At 39.6% G+C, this 21,793-nt stretch overlaps 1 protein-coding gene across 5 annotated transcripts in view; it reads left to right on the top strand.

The window, feature by feature from the left end:
• The first annotated feature begins 1,435 nt into the window (after nucleotides 1-1,435).
• Nucleotides 1,436-21,793, top strand: part of gdpd5a (glycerophosphodiester phosphodiesterase domain containing 5a) — a 28,918-nt gene continuing 8,560 nt past the window's right edge. For 2 of the 5 annotated variants that reach the window (XM_088320648.1, XM_088320651.1), the window contains exons 1-13: nucleotides 1,436-1,663; nucleotides 3,165-3,339; nucleotides 5,969-6,072; nucleotides 9,130-9,223; nucleotides 10,109-10,168; nucleotides 10,242-10,340; nucleotides 10,719-10,812; nucleotides 12,019-12,164; nucleotides 12,289-12,371; nucleotides 13,670-13,820; nucleotides 15,807-16,037; nucleotides 17,958-18,103; nucleotides 19,318-19,465. In XM_088320648.1, the coding sequence (XP_088176774.1) occupies nucleotides 3,223-3,339; nucleotides 5,969-6,072; nucleotides 9,130-9,223; nucleotides 10,109-10,168; nucleotides 10,242-10,340; nucleotides 10,719-10,812; nucleotides 12,019-12,164; nucleotides 12,289-12,371; nucleotides 13,670-13,820; nucleotides 15,807-16,037; nucleotides 17,958-18,103; nucleotides 19,318-19,465 (1,473 nt within the window). In that variant the 5' untranslated portion in view covers nucleotides 1,436-1,663; nucleotides 3,165-3,222. The remainder of the gene's footprint in view (nucleotides 1,664-3,164; nucleotides 3,340-5,968; nucleotides 6,073-9,129; nucleotides 9,224-10,108; nucleotides 10,169-10,241; nucleotides 10,341-10,718; nucleotides 10,813-12,018; nucleotides 12,165-12,288; nucleotides 12,372-13,669; nucleotides 13,821-15,806; nucleotides 16,038-17,957; nucleotides 18,104-19,317; nucleotides 19,466-21,793) is intronic. The other 3 variants (XM_088320650.1, XM_088320652.1, XM_088320649.1) reach the window with 2 other exon arrangements.

The following is a 21,793-nucleotide window of genomic DNA, read 5'->3' on the forward strand; positions in this document are numbered from 1 at the left end:
TGAGAGAGGACAAGAGAGTGAGAGAGAGGAAGCGAGAAAGAAGCAGAGCGAAAAATAAAAATAAAAGAAAAGAATGAAAACAAGATGAAGGATGAAAAAGAATATGAGCTAGAGAGAAACTGAGAGGGAGAAAACACAGAGAGAAAAGAGGGATAGGGAAAGAGATAGAAAAAAGATAACGACAAAAAAGATAGGGAAAGAGACAAAGAGAAGGAGAGCAAAATAGAGAGTGATATAGAAAGAAAGAGAGAGTTAAAGAGAGAAAGATAGAGAAAGAAAGACAAAGGCATGGGAGAAACAGAGAGATAAAAAAGGGGAGGGAGAGAGTAAAAAGAAATAGAAATTGAGTTAGAAAGTGAGAGAGAAGAAGGGGGAGAGAGAGAAATAGAAAGATGGAGGTAAAGACGGAAAAAGAGTAAGAACGAGAGAGTGTGAGAAATAGAAAGAGGATGAGATAGAGAGAGATAATGAGGCTCAGAGAGAGAGAGAGAGAGAGAGAGAGAGAGAGAGAGAGAGAGAGATAGGAGACAGGAAATAAAGAGAGAGCAAGAGAGAGAGAGAGAGAGAAATAGAAAGAGAGAGAGAGAAGAAAGAAAGCAAGATAAATGATGATAGAGAACGAGAGCAAAAGAGAGGGAGAGAGAAGAAAGAAAGCAAGATAAGGGATGAGAGAAAAAAGAAAGAAAGAAAAAAGGATGAGATAAAGAGATAAAGAGGCAAATGGAAAAAGAAAAGAAAAAAAATAAAAGAAAAATAAAAGAACGAAAACAAGATAAAGGATGAAAGAGAATAAGAGAGAGAAAAAGAGAGAAAAACACGGAGAGAAAAGAGGGATAGGGAAAGAGATGGAAAAAAAACAGAGACAAAAAAGATAGAGAAAGAGACAAAGAGAAAGAGAGAGCAAAATAGAGAGGGATATGGAAAGAAAGAGAAAGAAAAAGAGAGATAAAGAGATAGAGAATGAAAGACAAAGGAGGGGGAGAAACAGAGAGATAGAAAAAGGAGGGAGAAATGAAAATGTAAATGAAATAGAAATTTAGTGAGAAAGCGAGAGAGAAGAAGGGGGAGAGAGAGAAAGATGGAGATAAAGAAGGAAAAAGAGTAAGAACGAGAGAGTGAGAGAAATAAAAAGAGGAAGGGAGGTAGAGAGAGAGATAATGAGGCTTAGAGAGAGAGGGGGAGAAAGAGTGATAGGAGACAGGAAATAAAGAGAGAGAGAGAGAGAGAGAGAGAGAGAGAGAGAAAGAAAGAAAGACAAAGAGAGGGAGAGCAAGAGGGAGAGCAAGAGGGAGAGCAAGAGGGAGAGCAAGAGAGAGAGGGAGAGCGAGCTCCTTATCGATGGGGTGCCGACTCTTGTAGTTCCATTCTAAGCGCCAGCTCATAGAGTCCTTTCGTTCGCGAACGACCCATCACTCCATTCCATCCAGTCAGCCGTAGCTCCGCCTACACTTAGGAGCTGATTACGCGCCCACGCAAGCTTTAGTTGCACCTCAACAAAATATTGTAACACTTTTACTTCTATTATCCTTTTCTTTTTCCATCTTAACTTTGTACTGATGAATGAGAGAGCATCTTCACATGAACTTTTTAATAACGACGTCATGGGAAAGGAGACTTTCTTGAAGATATTTTGACGTGGCCTGATCAAACGTCCCGTGTTAAGGTGAGGAAATTGATTTATTTTAAATTAATTTCCGTATTTGTAACGACAAATTTATTGCGATAAGTGTTTTAATATTTAGATCGCATTTATTTCCTTGGGTCTGTCTGTGCATGATGGAATATGGAGGACCGATCCTGCCATATATTGAAATTAATGCATAAATATATACTGTACCTGCGAATATGTGCCATAAAAATACATGAAGACACAAATAAATTGCGTTTATGACAGTAATGCATTTTATTCATAATCAAAAAATGATCAAAAAAGACAAAGTGCATGGCTATATCAATATCAATATGTATGTATTTATTGCGTGTTTTGATCATTTATTATAGCTATTCATTTATTCAAACTTTGATTTCTAAATACAGCACATAGTAAATCGTGATGTTTCTTTTTATGATTTTGACTGAAGTTGTGAGTATAATTATAAATCCAGTATAAATCCATGCATTTGATGCAACGTTGAATAATGACAGCTTTACATTTTTACTGTTCTGCTATTGTTAGTATGTTTGTTTAAAATAATTGGTTCATTTCTTTACAAAATATTCTGGGTCAGTTTGTTCAGAACAATCAAACCACTTAGGGTGTTTTGGCTAAAACTACGCAGACAAAATGGTTCAAATCGATCCAATTCAATTGGAATTGTCATTGATAACAACATAGTGAACAATGTTTACAACGAGCTTAGATGACACTCCAGGATAAGCCTGTAAAAAGACTTAAAAGAGAAATATACGGTAAAAAATAATGTCAAATAGGCAACTATTTACAAGGTAGTGCTTGGAGACTGAGTAGTGGGTTGGTCCCATTTTTGACTCAAGTGTTTTTGGAGTAAGAAAAAAAAGTAATTTATTTAATACAACTGAACTAATGTGAACAGACAGCTTGGTGGCAGAAGTCAGACTCCTATGACGAATGCTAATACAGTAAAGTTGAGTTTTTTTTATATTCACTGTAAAACAAAAAAGCGTGTTTTAACTTCTCATTAGCGAATCATGCAAATCAGCCCCAAATTTAATTTCATATCATACCGCATTTTCACACCTTTACTTTTATTTCCCCAGGCATTTTTACCAAACATGACCTACCCACTTTGCACTTAATATGTTGAGTTCCCTACAAAGAAGTTTTACCCCCAACAAAGTCTTGTGTTGTCATCTTTTTTTGTCTTGTTTTGTGTAAACAATCTATATTAACACACAACAAGGTCATTTTATTTGCATTTGCTGCAGAGGAAACAGTTTGCATTGTAGCTATTCTTAATATTGTGGAAGTATTATCAAAACCACAGGTGTCAAACGCAAATCCTGTGGGTCACATTTGCCCTTAAATCTTGCAGAAATATGTGAAAAAAAATTAACTTTCATATTGCATAGTTATTAACATTTTCCTATTATAAAGATAAACAATTCAGCAAATGGATAGATAGATGTAAATTGTTACTAAGTATGTTAAAGCTGCAAATCCAAATGATCATTCCGGCTTTTTTCAGGGTTCCCAGGTCAGTGTGGGATGTTCAGAAACTGGAGGTGGGCTGCGGCTAAAGGAGCATGGTGAAACACCAACCTTTACAGGTCTATGAAAAGCAAGTGCTTGTTTCCTTTGTTGCTGGCATCTATGGTTGCCGTTGGAAACGCTACCAGCGCTCTCAAGACGACACTTCAACGGTGAGACTATATACACACATATATATATATATATATATATATATATATATATATCATGGCTTATGCCTCACGGATCCCTTAACCACCAGTGTCGTAGGGACACTACTTCCTGTGGTGTGTCAAGTACAGCCTGGCGGTCCCCATCCCTCTTCAGGCTATTTTTTTGGGTAGGGGTTTCGTTCCCCACATGGAACAGATAGTGCTGCTTTCCATGTTTACCAGTAGCTCGAGAAGCTTCTTGATTTGATTCAGATACACGACCTTCATCATCTGGTCACAGTTGTTTTTCACTGTGAAGCGTCGTCACTCTTCAGAGATGAGCTGGCCCTCCGCATTGACGGGCCGTGACATGTAACAATACCAATACTATATACTATATCACTGAGGTTGAGGGATCACAGGCATCAATGCCATAGTCCTAGATACAACTTGGAAATTCCAAGCGTACATCGAACAAATGACCCAAAAATATCACCTGTTGAGTAAATGTCTCAGGTGTCGCTGATGAGAGTGTAGAGGAGGAGGAGCAGACCTCCTGTAGGGACAATCCTCTTTATATGAGTTACGACCATCAGATAGAGGGGGGACTGACATCAAGAAATCCTACCAGTGGCTGGAAAATGCAGGACTGACGGACAGCACAGAGGCTCTGGTCATGGCAGCACAAGAACAGGCCATTAGCACAAGAGCTATATAGGCCATAATCTATCAGAGTAAATCAGACCCAAGGTGCAGACTGTGCAAAGATACCCCTGAAACAGTCCAGTACATCGTGGCAGTGTGTAAGATGCTAGCTGTACATGGAGAGGCACAACCAAGTAGGTGAATAATATTCGGGAACATCTGCAACCAGTATGGAATAGAAGTACCCAAATCCCAATGGGCCGTACCAAAGACTTCTGCTCAGAACAAAAGGGCCAAAATCCTGTGGGACCCTAGCTTCTAGGCTGACGAGCAGCCCTTGGATTACCAACCAGACATAGTGGTGCTGGATGAAAAGCAGAAGAAGGTGGTGATAGGAGATGTGGCGATCCCATCCAAAATAAGGAAGAAGGAACACAAGATTCTGAATAAGGAGCAAGGGTTGAAAGAGTAGCTGGAACAGATGTGGAATGTCAAGGGCATTGTTGTCCCCTTGGTAGTGGGGGGACTCGGGGCAGTAACCCCCTGAAATGGAAGAGTGGCTTCAACAGATCCCAGGAACAACATCCGAAACCTCAATCCAGAAGAGCGAAGCTCTTGGAACAGCTAAGATACTGCGTAAGACTTTCAAACTCCGGGGCCTCTAGTAGAGGACGTTCGTCATTTAAGTAGCATTTGAGGAAGCAGTGTTCAGTGCCAATAAGTTTATAAGAACTGGTTACATTTGGAAAAATCTTAACAGATTGGTTTGTTCCAAACATCAGACACACAGCCATATTATAGTCAAGAGAATTGCTCGTCACAGTAGTTACTCAGTGGAAGGATCTATGTATTGATCTCCATACAGGCCTGTTATGTGACCTTGTTTCAGGCAATGCAGGCAGAATTGTTTAGAGTTTTTTTCCCTCTGGTTGTTAGTTAAAACACGGCATGATTTTACAAAATGGAGTTTGTGAGTTATCAAAGAAACCTGTCGCTGTGACAACACTTTGACCAAATATGCAAAGATGCTGCTTGGTATATATAATGTTATCAGAGAATTTTCACAAACACAACACATTCTGGCACTTAGATTCTTTGACTTGCAATATGTTTTTTAGAGTAAATTCCACATCATATATACATCATATTTGCCAATCACTATGCTAAAAAGTTGGCTATATAGTGATATTTTCACGTGTGAAAAAGCAGTCCGTGCTTTGTTAATTATGGCGGTGATTTCAGTGGCGGGCCGTGCATTTCATACCTAGGCCTTCAGTAGTGCTACGTCTGAATCAAGCCAACCCTGGTTAGAAAACATCTACTGTAGCTACAGCTGTGACACTTCACAAAACGTCAATAATAACCACATAAAATTGCACTATTACCATACTAAGGAATACAGCCACATTTTACTCACCAAAAGTCATCTTTAACTTGTGCAAAAAAAACCTATCCATTTTTCTTTCTCAAGTAGATTTTAATTACTGTCATATGGATTCTCCTGGCATCTCACTTCCATTACAGAGTTCACCTCTATCGCCATTTAAGATGAGAATGCTGAAAGTCTCGTATTATTAATTTTATTTCGTTCTAAGGTTGAAAATGTCCGCTAATCTGTTTTACTAATGTTTGTCCATCGTTGCTGGCCGAGGATTCCCTTTTTGTTGGGCAACAACTACCGCACACACAAAATGGTTGTCTTTGGTAAATGTTTTCTACACTTGGCATACATTCCCTTCCCTCACTTGATTCAAATGTCCTTCCTCACATCCGCTTATGTAAGCTGTTAGAAAGGACTAGCTAAAGCATGTTGAGGTGGCAAAGCTGATCACTGGTCAACAGGATGTGTTGAGCGGCCTATCATTGCCGTGGTCTCCGCTCACATGGAATTACCTTCTGATCCTGTTAACTACTGAGGGCACGAGTCCTTCAGTGTCCAACCAGCTCAATGACATGTTTTCCTACTTGTTACATTGTAATTTTCTCTTTCTGTGTCTTTCTACAGTGGGAGTGTACGTGGTTTATCATCTTGTGTAGCTCCTTTTTCCTGCTCCTTTTTTGGGCCTACTTCTGGTTGGTGGCGCAAAATGACTTTGATGAGTTCAATTGGTGAGTCAGCTTTTGAATCGTTTCGTGAGATGTGGGCATAAACAATATGGTATTTTAAGGGTACTCAGTAAATTATGCTGACCCAGTGTTCTCGTTTGCCCGCGTCCCTGCGTCCTAGACGCATCATTTTTGCTGGGGACGGATTGTGTCACATCAACGTGCGTCCCCGGGACGCAACTTTTTTGACACCAAATTGTCATTATTATCCAATTACTTTTTGTTTTTTAACAGAGATTTACCACACTCCAAACTTTTCGTCAGGCAGATCCGCCATTGTTGTTTTGGTCTTTTGGTCGAACTCGGCAAACGAGATCTCGTTGCTTCGAGATGACGTCATTGTTTTGGTGGTTGTCGAGTGAAACAGAAGTATGCCTCCGGAAAAACAGTTGGTATTAGATGCAAATCAACAAAAAATTGGTAATTTCTTCAGTGTCGGTAATAAGTTGAAACATAACACAGAAAGTGGTAACAACGGCAATAATTCTGGCGCGAAAAAACGGCGGAGAAATTCTTCAGAAGACCGCGAAGGCAAGGAAAACACGTGTTTTGAAGCGAACGATTCGACGAAAGATAAACAAAAGAATACTCCTAGCAAGAAAAGGAGTTTTCTGCCAAAATTGACTCAATTATATTCCTGGTTACGCTATGAGAAGGATGATAATGGAAGCTACATGTTCTGTAGTGCGTGTACCCAGCGTGACAAAAAAACTGGATTGCATAAAGCATTTCGCAATACGAACTTTCAGAAAAGCATATTGGATCGGCACAACGATAATGAAAACCACACATTAGCTATGGAAATTCCGTTGCTCCAATTGGACCTTGAGAAGGCATTACAACTGTGGCGGGACAGCAAACCACGAAGAATATATGAACTGAAAAATCTGAAGTGATTAAAACTGCATGAATATATAGACTAATATTTCAGCAATATTATTTTGTATAATGTACAATATTTTTGTGAACTGAAAAATCTGAAGTGATAACTGCTTTGTAGTACAAATTAAGTGTGATGATTAAAACTGAATGAATATATAGATTTATATATTTATTTATATATTCGTCACCGATTTACAATTTCAACCTCGATAACACTACATTTTGGGGGCCCATAGATCTCTGTTGGGACCCATAGATTTTTGAGAATGCGTGTCCCCGGGACCAATCACTTTTCAGAGGTAAAATGAACACTGCTGACGCTTCACTCGTTCGTTATAGTCAGTCTGTGATCAATTTCAAGCCACTAAATCTGTCATGTCATTTTCGCACCTCGTCATGGCTAAAATATTGAACAGTACTTTTGTTGGCCTGGAGAGGGATGGGTGTCACCAGGCTGTACTTGCCTAAGACACACCACAGGAAAAGGTGCCCCTAGTCGTTAAGGGATCAAACCACTCAACCAACTATGGTCGTAAGTAGGGGAGCGTCTGTACTTGATTGACATACAAAGCAGTTGACAATTAAATTTTGACCTTTAGATCACTGCTCATGCGCAAACAATCACGCTAGGTGCCAAGCTAATCAATTTATTACCTTATATTTTTAGCAATTAGTAAACCTTTTGGTTATCAAAATGAAGACAACAAATATCACTTTCATACGGAGTAAGAGGTGGGCTTTATTTCCATGGTGTCATATTGGAAGTGTGTTTTCTTCATTTGCCTGTATTCAACAGCAATGCCAAAGATGGGAATTGCATTGGCAGGGTTCCCGGATCCTGAAAAAGTCTTTAAAGGCATTGAATTCATTATTCTAAAAATAAGGCCTTTAGTTGCATTCAAATGTCTTAAATCAAATTTTCAAGTCTTCAAATGTTACATTATATTTGTTTGAACTAAAAATATTTAGTAACATTTACAAATTGTCATTTTTAATGATTCAGCGATTGCTTTAGGTGGCAACGTAGCGTGACCGCGATAACTAAACTATCAAAATGGTGATGTGGTTTCAGTCAGGCCTTTCAGGGCAAACGTCTTAAGTCTACCCACAATACACAGAGACTTTTACTTTGGACCACGGGGGAGTGCACATTTAATGAGAAGTTGCTGTCCGACAAACGTTTTTCGCCATGGCTGAAAGCTTTGCCCGGTAACTTGTACAAAGCACAATTTATTGTGTGCAAGATATTTTTGTGTTTTTATGTTTCGTTTGTTTCACTCGTGTGTTTTTTGTCAACTTAGTCTTGAATTTTATTTTAAAATGCATTAAAAAGTCTCAAAGTCTTGAATTTAACTTGCCTTAAGCTGTAGGTTCCCGGATTGGTTACGTGATTGTCTTAAATGGACGTTGTGCATTATTTAACCCATTCTAGTGGTAAAAAAAATTACACTCATTTCAAAAAACAAACAAACAATATTTACTTTAATAATAAGCAAAAATGCATGATGTATCATAAATGTATATATTTTACATAACATCACCAAGAAGAAGCTGACATTATTGTCCACCATCTTGCTTCGCAGATACCCCCAAAACGTGAAATGCTGGGTAAAAAAATAAGAAGAAAAATGATATGGTTTGGTCACTTTGACTCTCTGTAGTTTGCTTTCTCCCTTGTGCTTTTTGATTGTACTACACAATACAGTGCCCCTTTAAGGACGCACTTTCACGGACATATGAGTTACTCTGTTTACTCTATCCACGCATCAGTGTTACGTAACCAATGACTAGAAATGTGGAAATGACATTTTTGGACTGGCAATAGAAAATACAACACCAGATACCTGTCAAAAAGCAAGCTAAGGAATGTTAAGAGAATAACATTTCATTTATCTGTTCTGCAGTCATTTTTAAAACATCATGCTTCAAAAGCGAAAGCCTGTCCTGGTGGTTCATGCTATCATTAAAAAAAAAGAATGTGTCCTTCAATGAGATATTGCGATACACACAAAAAAGGAATCAAACCATCACATAAAATAGAGGGTAATAAACAGTGTCAGTGGTTACCTGAAAAATGATTTCTGTGAAGATCCATTTGAAGTTCAAAATGTGAAACAGATTTACAATTGTTTCAATGAGCATCATCTAAATCAAACATATCCCTGTTTGTATTTTTAGGTCAGTATATAATCGCTCAGGGGAATGGAGGGATCAGACTATCCCCATCCTTGCAAGCACCACCGTGGGATTCAGCTACATTTCAGTCTTGATGGTAAGAGTGCCTTTCGAGAAGGGATGTAACAATGACAGCAAACATTACAAGACGGTGAACAATCTTGGGGTAATGTTCCAACAAGAACCCGTAATAGGCAAAATCCTAAAAACTTTTAAAACCCTTGAAAATGCTTAAATTTTAATGTATTTAAGGATTGAAACATGCTTGTAAATGCTTGAAATTGTTTGCTTAAAAACAACACCAACAATGCTCGTAGGTGCCTTTGCTTTGCCGTTGCATTTCTTCTTCCCCCGCCAGCTGACATTAGTTTGTTTGGCATTGTCCTATGAAGCATCATCGCCCCCTAGAGTAGAGGTCCATGTTACACTTGTGCAGGGGATTACTTATCAATTATGGATATTTATTATGGGCCAAGCAAAAAAATGAAGTGTTTTACAGTAGTAAATTCTAATGGGAATCACTTCCTGCAACTGAAAATGCAAGTTACACATTACTGTTGTTTTACCCAACATCTATATGTGGAGAAATTTGCCTCAAAAATATTTACACATATAACTTTTTAACAAAGATTTACCAAATATATTTACAATTTACTTGAGATCTAAAAATCACATGTCTTGATAAATGCTCACGCAAGATTCAAAATCACAACTGTAAATTACTGATACCTTTGTGGATCTGCAAAATACATGATTCACAGCGGATTTTCACTTTTAATGCCACTGGATAAATTGAAAAAATGTTTATGAAAGTTCTTGAAAAGTGCTTGGATTTGGCCATGGAAATGGTGTACAGACCCTGCTTTTAAAACCCGCATTTTTGCGTATCCTTAGGTTTTATTCAATACTGTTTCTGAGTACGGTTGAAAATTTTACATTTATCGCGTCGATGCTCAAACCTAAAGTCTTGTTTCATTGTCAGATCTTGGCGTTTTTCCACATTTCTTTGGGACAACAGCTTAATCTGTACTGGCTCCACAAGGTGAAGTGATTTACGGCCTTTTTCATTTTTGTTTTTTGAAATTGACATAATTCTTTTATATTACATGACACAGATTGGTGTGCTAGCAACGCTCCTTACTACGATCTCTGGGATAGTCTCCGTTGATGACATATGGGCAGATGAGTGGAACGTGCTGCTCGTGTCTCTCCAGGTTAGTTATTCCTACAAATGACATCAATATTTGTATACAGCAAAACATTTGACCTACATTACTATCAATTTAAACACATGACATTCTCAAACATTTTCTGTAGAAATAATAATGAAAGTGCCAGTGAGTTTTTTTTACCTTTAAGTAGTATTTTTTTTCCCTGGAGACACATTCCTCTTACTCACGACCATGTAGAGGTAAGATAGGGCTAAAAAAATCCTAGATAGGAGTAGCATTTGCAAAATGAAAATCCGCAAAGTATCGAAACAGCAAAACCTAAACCATGATACAGCTGGGGATAACTGTCCTGGAATTATCAGCATACTTCTATATTATGAAAAAAATGTTTAACTCTGGCTTATTTTCTAATTGTGTTAGTCCACAGCTCCATTCCTTCATATTGGTGCTTTGACAACTGTCACAGCTCTTAGCTGGCTGGTCGCTGGTTATGTGGTCCGCAGAGAGAGATCCAGTAAGTGTTGGTCTTTTTTTTTCTCAATTTTCCAATCTCCACCACTGCAACATTGCCAATTCCCCAATCAAGCAAGAATATAGTTTAAAAGGCTATTACCATTAAAATGCAGCAGAACAGAACAGTATGCCTCGTGGCAAAAGTTCCTTGTGCCTGTCTCGGCTCGCAGCGATATGGAATTCGGGATAATGGATTGTGGCTGCAAGATTGTGGTTCATTTTTGACAAAAATACTACAATTGCAAAAAAAGAAACACCATGCCCGGCAAAAATGTGCTCACAGCAATATGCAATTGTGGATATTGGATCACGGCCGAATGAGTGCAGTTCACTTTTTGGTGGACAGAACAACAAAAATGTTGGACTTTTTTAATTCATATTTGTTCATGTTGAGTTTATTAAAAATGGCTGAAGCTACTCAAGTGAAGGTTTTTGGTTTTCATTAAAATGCACATAATTGAACATGAAAGGGGATATTTACCTTAACTTCTGACTTTATTGTTAAATATGCTATATACCCAACATACAGCTCATGCAATACATAAGGCACAGTACAAATAACAAAGAGAAGCAAGGTAAAAAAAAAAGTATGCATGTAAACATAAAAATGCATAAGCTTTTCGATGAAAAATGTGCAAACTACAGCCTGAATCTAGATAGAGCAATTTTGCATTGTTTTGCAAAAGGCAGAGGGGTGGGAGAGGGTAGGGCAGGGACAGAGTTAAGAGTCCTGACAGCCAGATGGGAGAAACTTTCCTTGAGCCTGCTGGTTCTAGTTCTCAGACTGCAGTCAACAGGTCCTTCCAACAGGTGGAAGAGGGTGTGAAATGGGTGGGTGGCTCACCAGCAATCCTAGTGGCTTTGCAGGTTAGGCAGGATTTGTAGATGTCCAAACCAACTCCTGTCTTATTTGAAGTTTTTGGGGTTTTGCTGGTCATTTTTTTAAACATGTGAATATATATGTATATATATATATATATATATATATATATATATATATATATACTATCTGATTTAAACTGCCTTTGAATCAATAGATTTTAGAAGTGGATTTTTTTCTCCATTTGGGTCACAGATCACAAACAGTGTGGGCTGGTGCGTCCTAGTTGAGAACCAATGTTCTAGGCAACATACAATAAGCCTCTCCAGTAAATCAATTTATTGTCATCCTATTATGAAGCCTATTAAAATGTTCCTTCGGTCCTAGATTTCCAGATGATGGTGTTAATCAGCTACACAATCATCCTGTTGGCCCTTTATCTAGCACCGCTAACATTCTCTTGCCCCTGCGTGATGGACCGTCACAGCCTCAAGCCTCGGCCAAACGTAATCGGCCGACGGGGAGCTCCAATGGTGAGTTGCTCAATTGCCAGCTTTCACTGTCTTATCCAGTTGACTGACTCAATTGATACTGCACATTTGTGTTTGTGAGCCAGAGAGTGTTCTCACACAATCGAGCAAATTTTATGTTCTCCAGCTGGCCCCAGAAAACACATTGGTGTCCTTCAACAGAGCTCTGCAGCATGGAGCTAGCTCCCTGGAGGCTGACGTCACTCTAAGGTTATTTCCATTGAGTTTTACATCGTATATCACTTTTTTTTTCCACACTATGAGGCGCACTATATTATAGGGCATACCCCCAAAAAATCGTCCTTTGTGATATAATTTTTCATATACAAGGCGCACAGGACAATAATGAAGTACATGGAATTAATACTACAGTAAGGGTAATAAAAAAAGTACCAAATTTGTGCATTGTTTGATCAGTCAGAATATATCAATGATCATATTGCATAACATTGGGTGCAACGGGAATTGAACCCAGATCGTGGCAGAGAGCTCAGTGGATGCTATCCACTCGACCACTAGGAATACAGACGACACATGAAAAGGCATTAGGTTTTATCTCATCATCATGCTGGTTTCAGTCATGATACCAAAATGTCGATGCTTTATTGAGCATGGCCGCGGGAATACATTCAGATGTTAAACCTGTTTGTGGTATAGAAAGGGTTGGGGACCACTGAAATACACTACTGTATCGCTGACTCGTAAATCTTAATGAAGCGCACTAGATTCTGATTTCAATGGATAGAAAAACATTGTGGCAATAGATTTGGTCTTTTTGAACGGATTGAAATGTAAAGCATTGAGGGAAGTAATTCGGTCTGCCTGAAAGATGTGTATTTTATCCGCATATAGGGCGCATCGCATTATAAGGCGCATGTTCACATTTTTGGCCAATTTGGGATTTGTGGGTGTGCCGTAAAATACAATACTTTATTCAAAGGCCATTTTTGAAACCTTCATCCTGGTTTGGCCATAATAAAAGTAGGCTTTATTATCCTTAAGATAGAAGTTTTTTTCCACATAATATTTGCTGACGTTTAATTATTTTCAGGGGCAAATACTTGCCATATTCTTTACAAGCAAATGGTTTGGTATTGCCGGGCTGATAAAGATTGGATTAAGCTCCTTGGTCGGCGGTCGGGAGCTGCATTACGCAATTTGGCCCCCAGTGGGTTTTAGAGCCCCCAGGAAAGAGGACTACATGAAAGCAGATGTTTATGGATTCTGTTTGACACTTGTAGAGGCCTAAAGTATACATTTTCACAAAAATCTGTTCAGCTATTTTGGAGCCTATAAGTCACACACACACACACACACACACACACACACACACACACACACACACACACACACACACACACACACACACACACACTCACACACACACAAATAAAGTAAGATAAATTAAACCGATTTATATTTTGATTTTTGATTGGATTGATACATTTTGAAGTAAAACATAAAGACATAAATTCCTTACACCCTATTCTTAAAATGTCTATCTGTAGTGTGGACGGTGTTCCATACCTCATGCGAGATCGCACCTTAAGACGAACTACAGATGTCGGTGCAATTTTTCCAGACAGACAGCATGAGGACGCCGCTTTCTTCAACTGGACAGAGTTACGTTTGCTCAACGCGGGCCGCTGGTTTCTCGAGGTAAAATATCTCTTAATACACAAATACAATGGCAACTCAACATATGAGCTAAATTAATTTCTAGGTCAACTTGTATCTAGAACTTCTCGTATGTAAAGCAAATTTCCCCCAAAAGAAATAACTGAAAACCAATTAATCCGTCCCGGCATCCCCAAATCATCCAAAATAACCCTGAATAGCAGAAAAAAACATCGTCCTGATAATTTACAAACACATTAAAATAGTAGTTGGATATGCAAATCTAGTAATAAGTTAATGAAATAAAATGTGAGTTTATTATAAGAACTTACTGAAAGAAGTCAGCGCTCCCTAACGGAGGTCAATGTGTGGTGGTAGGGGAGTGAGGAAAAGACACGTGGGAGGATTGAGGGACTACGAGGGACCAGGATTTGAAAAAACACAAGGGTGCAGGATCAAGTCTGTAAGGTGGGGAACACATATGCTAACTAGGACGAGCTGATGATGTCCATGAGTATTCTTGAGTACCTGGCCCTCTAGTGGTAGCTTGAATTTTATTTTCTATGACAGGCAATATTATTGCTCAAAAGACATCTTGAATTTCTTCAACTCAAGTAGCTCGTATGTAGAAGTGCCACTGTATTTGTGATCGATAATATTCAAAATGCTCGCAAATTGATGCAATAAACTACAAGTTTGTCTTGTAAATATTACCTCCACTCGAAAAATTCTTGAAAGTTACTATTCACTGGAGCAAAACTGTGCCAAATATTTTACTTTTGGCATTTAGCTGTGTTGCAAAAACCTCAAATGACTCAGTTTACTGTGGCTTCAGCCCAAGCAGGGTATTTTTAACTGGAGGTGTGAGCAGAAGGCATCACAAATACATGAAAGATATTATTGCATCATTTAATTAATGGGATCACTCATCGTAAATGTTGATAACAGCCATATCGCATAATTAAAACAACTAGAATGAGTGACAGGGGACTCAGTCATTTGCCTCGCCATTTTTAGGACTTTCGACTAGCATGCCAAGGAAAGGCTTGACAGTCACATTTTGCTGGTAGACCCAGCAGAGGCAGGGTTGCTAAGAAAGTAGTGTATTTGATAAAAAAAAGCAGGAACAAAATAACAAACAAAAAGGGGGTCACATAACAGAACTTGTCCAAGACCCACCACCAAACCAGACGATATCCAAACCAGAAACAAAAACCAAACCACAAATGTAAAAGGAATGAACAGACCACCAGCAAGAAGCTTTCACATCCCTGTCCGGGTGTTGAAGAGAAGGTCCCTCGGCTGCTTCTGTGACCCTTTTCCGGTGTTGCAGAGAAGGCCCCTCAGTTGCTTCTGTTACACTGTTCTAGTGGGATGGAAAATGTTACCTCTGCCACTTCTCTTACCCTGTACTGGTGGAGAAGAGAACGTTTGTCGGCCTTTTCTGTTACATTGTTCCGGTGGCGAGACAGCTTCTAGCCCTGTTTCAGAGGGGACAAAGGAGGACCCTAGGTCTCCACCATCCCCTGTTCTGCTGAAGCCTCTGTGATTTATTTTTTATTTTTTGGGGGGTTGTCGGGTATCCGGCCCTAAAGAAGAGGTACTGTCAAGATCTGACACCACCTTCCTCTTGAGGGTGCCAACCAGGTGTGAAACTGGACGCACCTGTGCTCTAACGATGATTACCCTGACCCTTTATAATGACTGTTTGGACAGCCAACGAGGTCGGGTCTTTGCCACTTCCATCTTGTCTTCTGTCAGCATGTCTGGTTTGGTTTTTGTTTCTGGTTCGGACACTTTACTAGTTGTCTTTAGACCTGGTTTGTTGTTGTTTGTTCCTGTTATTTTAATTAATACCATCCTTTGTTGAACACACCTGGCTTCCCTGTATTTAGGTCCACCTCTGCAAACATGACATAGACTTGACTAAAAGCAGAATTTGTGTCTCATTATAATTTGCCTCACTCAGTCTTGCTAGTTTTGAGGGTTTCAAGTGACTCCCTGTCCATTGCTTTCTTTTTATGCTAGAAGGATCCCTATTGGACAGTGGGCACGTTGACAGGCAGGGATCGGAACAGGATAGGCAACCAGACGGTTTGCAGTCTGCTGGAAATGCTCCGGCTTGCCCTCAGAGCCAACAGCTCGGCTCTCCTCAACGTCCGCAGACCCCCTGCAGGACACCCCCGTTACCGAACCTGGTTCACCGACACCATGTGGGCCGTGCAGAAAGCCGGAATCCCCCAAAAGCGGGTGAGCACTGTACGTGCCTCTTTATACTTATCTATCAAATCTGTTTTTTATGACAATGCTACATTAAAAAACAAAAATAAATAACCCTATTTGGGTCAAGAGCGTACTGATCTATAGTCCAGACTATTTCTTTCCAGGGCTATCACCACCCTAAACAAGTGTTTTCCAACCTTTTTTGAGATGAGTAATGGTTTTTTTTCTTTATTAAAAAATCTTTAGGCACAATATCTGTCAAAAAATGTTGAAAAAATTATTTCTCAACACCAGTTTTTTTAATAACTTTTTATTTCTCACACACACTTTGACATATGATTGATTTATACAGCAACACAAACATAAAATATATACAATTTCCACACCAATTTAATGTTGTTTTCTATTGAGAAGAAAAATGATGTATTTTCGTCACTTTGAGTCTGTAGTTTTTATTATTATTTTATCATCATTTTTTATTCTTCCTTGTGCTTTGTATTTTTTTTACAAGTATTAATATTGTATCACTAGTTTATTAGTTCATTCTGTTTAGAAATATGTTGCTCTTGCTGCTCACATAGAAGAATAGCGTATTATTGTTAAGCTAAAGAAAGATCATACTGCTCCTAGTAACTTCCACCATCAAAGATGCATTGTTTAATCAATTTGCAAAAATGGTTACCGGTATTTGATTTTAATGCACAAATTGTGTTCTTTATTTATAATGACTTCAACAAATAGTTTCATACTTCCAATCCAACCCAGAAAACTTGTTTTGTTTGTTTTCTGTACAGAAAAACACCAACATTTTAAATCCATCAAAATCTGTGTTTTTCTTGTTGTTTTCTCTAATAATTAACCATGAAAGAATATTGAAAACTGCTTGCTAACACAACCTACGAACTTATATATGTCACACAGCTTCCATTTTATGCAATAACTTAGAAATGATGACCATTTAATATCTAAGACACTCCCAAAAACCCCAAAATGGCCAGACATTTTAACCTTCACCTCATAATCTGGTGCACCTTGTATTTGGAGATACGCGCTAACATTTTTGCGCAATGATCATTCAGTCCATATACAATTGTATATCAACTGTGGCGACGGGATCAAATCAAAAAGCTCAACTGTCAGGCCGCAAGGGAAATGGATCTTTGTTCACAATTACAAATCATTGGATGCAATGGGAATCAAATCCGGATCGCGACAGGGAAAGTGCCGGAGCCTATCCAGTAGACCACAAGAGATGCAGGCGACGCATGATAAAGCATTCGGTTTTAACAGAAAATGATTAAAAATCTGCCCGGATTTTTGTTTTTCTCGGCTCAAACCAAGCATTATAGGTTACAAACTTTTTGAATATGTCCGACAATGCTTTTATATATTTTAGGATGACCAAATGACTTCCCACTATGCCTTTTTTATCATACAGTTCAGAATGACAAAATTTCTTTCAACAATGCCTTTCTTTTCATTCAGTTCAGCGTTTTATGCAGAAATACTCTGCGTGTCGGTGATACAATATTTTATTTCAGTGGACTCCATCTCTTGGTCAAGTCCAATAATAACAACAATTTGGTCCCGTGACTAAAAATATTTTGTTGATGAGATAAAACCTAATCCCTATTGTATGTTGTCTATATTCCTAGTGGTCTAGTGGAGAGGATCTGGTCCGCTGCCCACTGCGATATGGGTTTGATTCCCGATGCCTCTAATGATATGAATTGTGATCAGTGATATTATCCCACAAAAACAGAACGTTTTATTTCTCGTGCAATCTTAGCCCTTACTGTGGTTTAATTTGCCTTATGGTTCGGTCCTTCTTATATATGACAAAAATATCACAAAATACAATTGTTTTAAGGGTGCACCTTATAATCCATGCACCTACAGGGAAATATGGTATTCCATCAGATAAGGGTACTTGTTTCTCATGTGTTTCGGCGGCAGGTAACGTGGACCCCCGACACTGACAGAGGAAAAGTGCGGGGCTATCAACAGACCACCAATGAGAAGCTGTCGGTTGCAGAAATAAGGCAGAGGGGCATCACAAGCCTGACTCTTCATTACAGCAAAGCCAGCCACAGTGATATACAGTATGTATCGTGTTAAAAAATAAATGACCTTGCCTTACCTTTCATCCTTGCTATTGCTGATTGAATAGTAGCAGATTGTAACACAGATGTGCTAGTTATCTTTTTGTGTTGTTAGCATTGGTGGCTGCCACAGGAACAGACCAAAATGCATTGGCTTGTCATCGCTCATCAAGTATTAAAGGAAACTCCTGCGACCAGACAATGGCTTTAAAATATGGAAAGAGAAGTGTAGCGTTTTTGATACTTCCACTGCTGTTCAATTCAGATGCATAATTTAAGGACTGGATTTGTGGGTGAAAGAGTCGAAATATCATGTGTACGTAGTCAATATTGAATAAAGTAGGGTCAATACTTCTGTTTTGACCCTGTGATGTATTGTATGACAAATTTTGTCCTGAAAGATATAAACAGGATTCATTATCAGATACAGCAGAAAGTTGTTTCCCTCGTCGAGCCTTTGTTCGTGTTCATTTATATCTTTCAGGACTACTTTCTGTTCCATCCTCTAACATTCGTTTTTGGCACTGGATAGGTGGTGTGATAATGAGATAAAATGGAATGCCTTTTCATATGTCACCTGTATCACAAGTAGTCTAAGGTTAGGTTTAAGTGTTTTCACTGCCAAGACCTGGGTTTTATTCCTATTGTGTCAGGACCAGAAAGGAAACAGGACCCAATTGCGTAATGGTTACCACAAGTTTTATTGAAAGAAAGAGGAAGGGCTGCACCCACGATCTGGTGTTCGCTGGACTTGGGAAGCAAGTCGCTCTCGCACTTGGTCTGTGATCCGAGCACGGAAGTGGATCTTCCGTAGCGAGCGATGGCGGTGTCAGGGATGGAAAAACTGGTCGGGACTGAGAGAGCAAAGCGTGGTTGGGGTCTAAAACGAGTCATAAGCCAGGACGGGAGAGCAGACGTGGTCGGGATCAAAACAGGTCGTAGCACTAATATATCCATGCCCTGAGTATATAAAATGCTCAACAATTTTACATAAATAAATACGCTAGCTCCTACCATAGTTTTAATTCCATCGCTTTATAATCCAGTGTACTTTATACATGAAAAATATATGACAAAAGACTAGTTTTGGGGTGTGTACCCTATAAACTGGTGCAGCCTAAGGTGTAAAAAATACAATATACTGTATAAAGATTGCACTGTCTGCTGGGATTTTTTTAGGGGAATTTTTTGAAATGTTATTTTCCTTCTCGCAGGGAATATCTGGCCAACAACGTGAGCGTGACAATCTACCCAGTGAATGAACCGTGGCTGTACTCACTTCTGTGGTGCAGCGGGGTGCCTTTCGTTTCCTCTGATGCCCCCCAAGTCCTCCGCAAGGTGCCTTACCCCGTCTGGCTCATGGTAAGAAATCCTCAATCTGATAGCAACAACAAAATGACCCTGAACCAGAGGTCCTTAACAATGGGTCGAACGATATGAGTTTTTTAGGGCCAATACCGATTATTACTATTAAGAGGAGGCCGATAACCGATATTTGGAGCAGATACTCATTTGCTGTAAAAGTGTAAAAAATGTTGTTTGAAACGTTGCAAGAATTTTTGCTATAAATTCAAATAAAACTTGAATAGTGCTCTGAAACGGGCGGCACGGCGGCTGAGTGGTTAGCACGTCCACGGCACAGTTCTGAGGTCATGGGACCAAATCCAGTTACCAGCCTTCCTGTGCGAAGTTTGCATGTTCTCCCCAAGCTTGCCTGGGTTTCCTCCGGGCAATCCGGTTTTCTCCCACATTCCAAAAACATGCATTTCAGGTCCAAATTGTTCCTCGGTGTGAATGAGCGAGATACTTTTTTGTCCCTGTGTGCCCTGCGACTGGCTGGCAACCAGTTCAGGGTGTCCCCTGCCCACTGCCCAAGGATAGCTGGGATGGGCTCCAGCACCCCAGTGACCCTACTGAGGATAAGCGGTGCAGATAATAAATGGATGGATATCGTTCAAAAACCTTTTACAGCAGATAAGTTATAATTTCAACACAATACGACTAATCTTTCCCCTTTACATGACTAATAAGTTTGGTATCTCCAAAAGCCACACAACACAATAGGTTCGAAGTTTGTCTTACTTTGTGAACAGTAAATAGAGGAGTCAGATTTAAAATGAATTGCAAACATTTACACGGGGAAATCCGAAAAAAAAAACAGGGTCTCATTCACAATAGTCACAGCAATCAGCGAACAACTGCGTAAGGCTACTTAAGCAGATTATAAATTTGCAGTAGAATAAGTACGAATAGTACGATATATGAAGCTTGGCTGTTGCTCGGTGTTTTGCTTATTAATCGGTGCATTGAATATGTAAAAAATGACGATACCGATATCCGTCAAATGACAAAATATCTGTGCCATAATCGGCCCAATCTATTCCTAATCTTTTCCTACGGGCCCGGTCACACAGCCTTTCACGGGATGATCGAGGCTGAATCACGGCCAGAAATTTCTGCCCGTGAAGCAGACGCTGTTGGACGCTTTGAGATCGCCATACAGACGAGATACAGCCGTGCTTTCCACGCGTATGGCCGCGCGAAAAAGTTTTGCGCTGGTCAAAACTTTAGACCACGGGTAACAGCGGGCGGCACACGTGGTACACACGGGGTAATGACGCGGTACAGACGCGGAATGACGTGCTACGGCCGCGGCCAGGGCGTGGTTACACGCGGGTAGGACGCAAAATTTTAGCGGGTAATCGCGGGTGGAGCACGGTCATAGCACGTTTGTTCTGCGCCTGTATCGTGGTGTTATCACGTGAATTAGCGTGTGTAACGCGTGTGACGGTCAAACGCCTTTCTCCGCGTATATACAGCGCGATTTGCCGAGCACACGTCAGTTGTGCTCGAGACGTCAAGGGGATGAACATGGATCCCCGTCATCGTAGTGACCTCGTCTTAATCCATTTTTATTTCTTGACATTTCTTTTCATTTCATAACAAGATAATAAAATAAAAATGAAAAACTATTACAAAAATAACATATTGGCTTCTTCTTCGGTGCCACAGCTTGAAATCTTGATCTTCACGGGGCTGTGTCTTGAGCGGTTATGATTTCTACAGCCCGGCTCGGCAGCTTTTACACCCGTGGTCCACACGCGGAAATGACGTGGAACTGACGCAATGAGGAAGCAAAACAGTCGTTTTGCGGGCATACCACGGATTAACAGCGGGTTGGCCAATTTTGCGCATTTTCTACCGCGGGCAACCACGGGCAAAAAAAAAAAAATCGCAAAATTTTACCCGCGATACAGACGCAAAAGGCTGTGTGACCGGGCCCTAACCCCTGTTGGAAAAACCAAACCCCATCGCTTCCATATGTTCATTCACCGAACTCTACTTTTGTGTAAAGCAATGTGTATATATATATATATATATATATATATATATATATATATATATATATATAGATTCTTGAAACAAAGTTTTTCTACTGGTGCACTAATTAAACCGTCTAGAAGAAAATCAACATCATGCATGTGCCCTTAATCACAGAACTGCAAATCAGTGTGACTTCTGCCGTAACCTTTGTAAGAACAGTTTGGCAAATGCTACTCTCATGTCATTTCCGCGGCAAAGTCTGTTCCTTTTCCTTGTTTTTATGTCTAGCATCCTCAAAAAAGGATTGCTAGAAATGATATGTTCCAACAAATTCTAGGGCTTTTGTGGCAATAACAGGATACTCTT

This window comes from Urocampus carinirostris, chromosome 17, assembly GCF_059441175.1.
Source record: "Urocampus carinirostris isolate Australia breed hairy pipefish chromosome 17, RoL_Ucar_1.0, whole genome shotgun sequence".
Lineage (NCBI taxonomy): Eukaryota > Metazoa > Chordata > Actinopteri > Syngnathiformes > Syngnathidae > Urocampus > Urocampus carinirostris.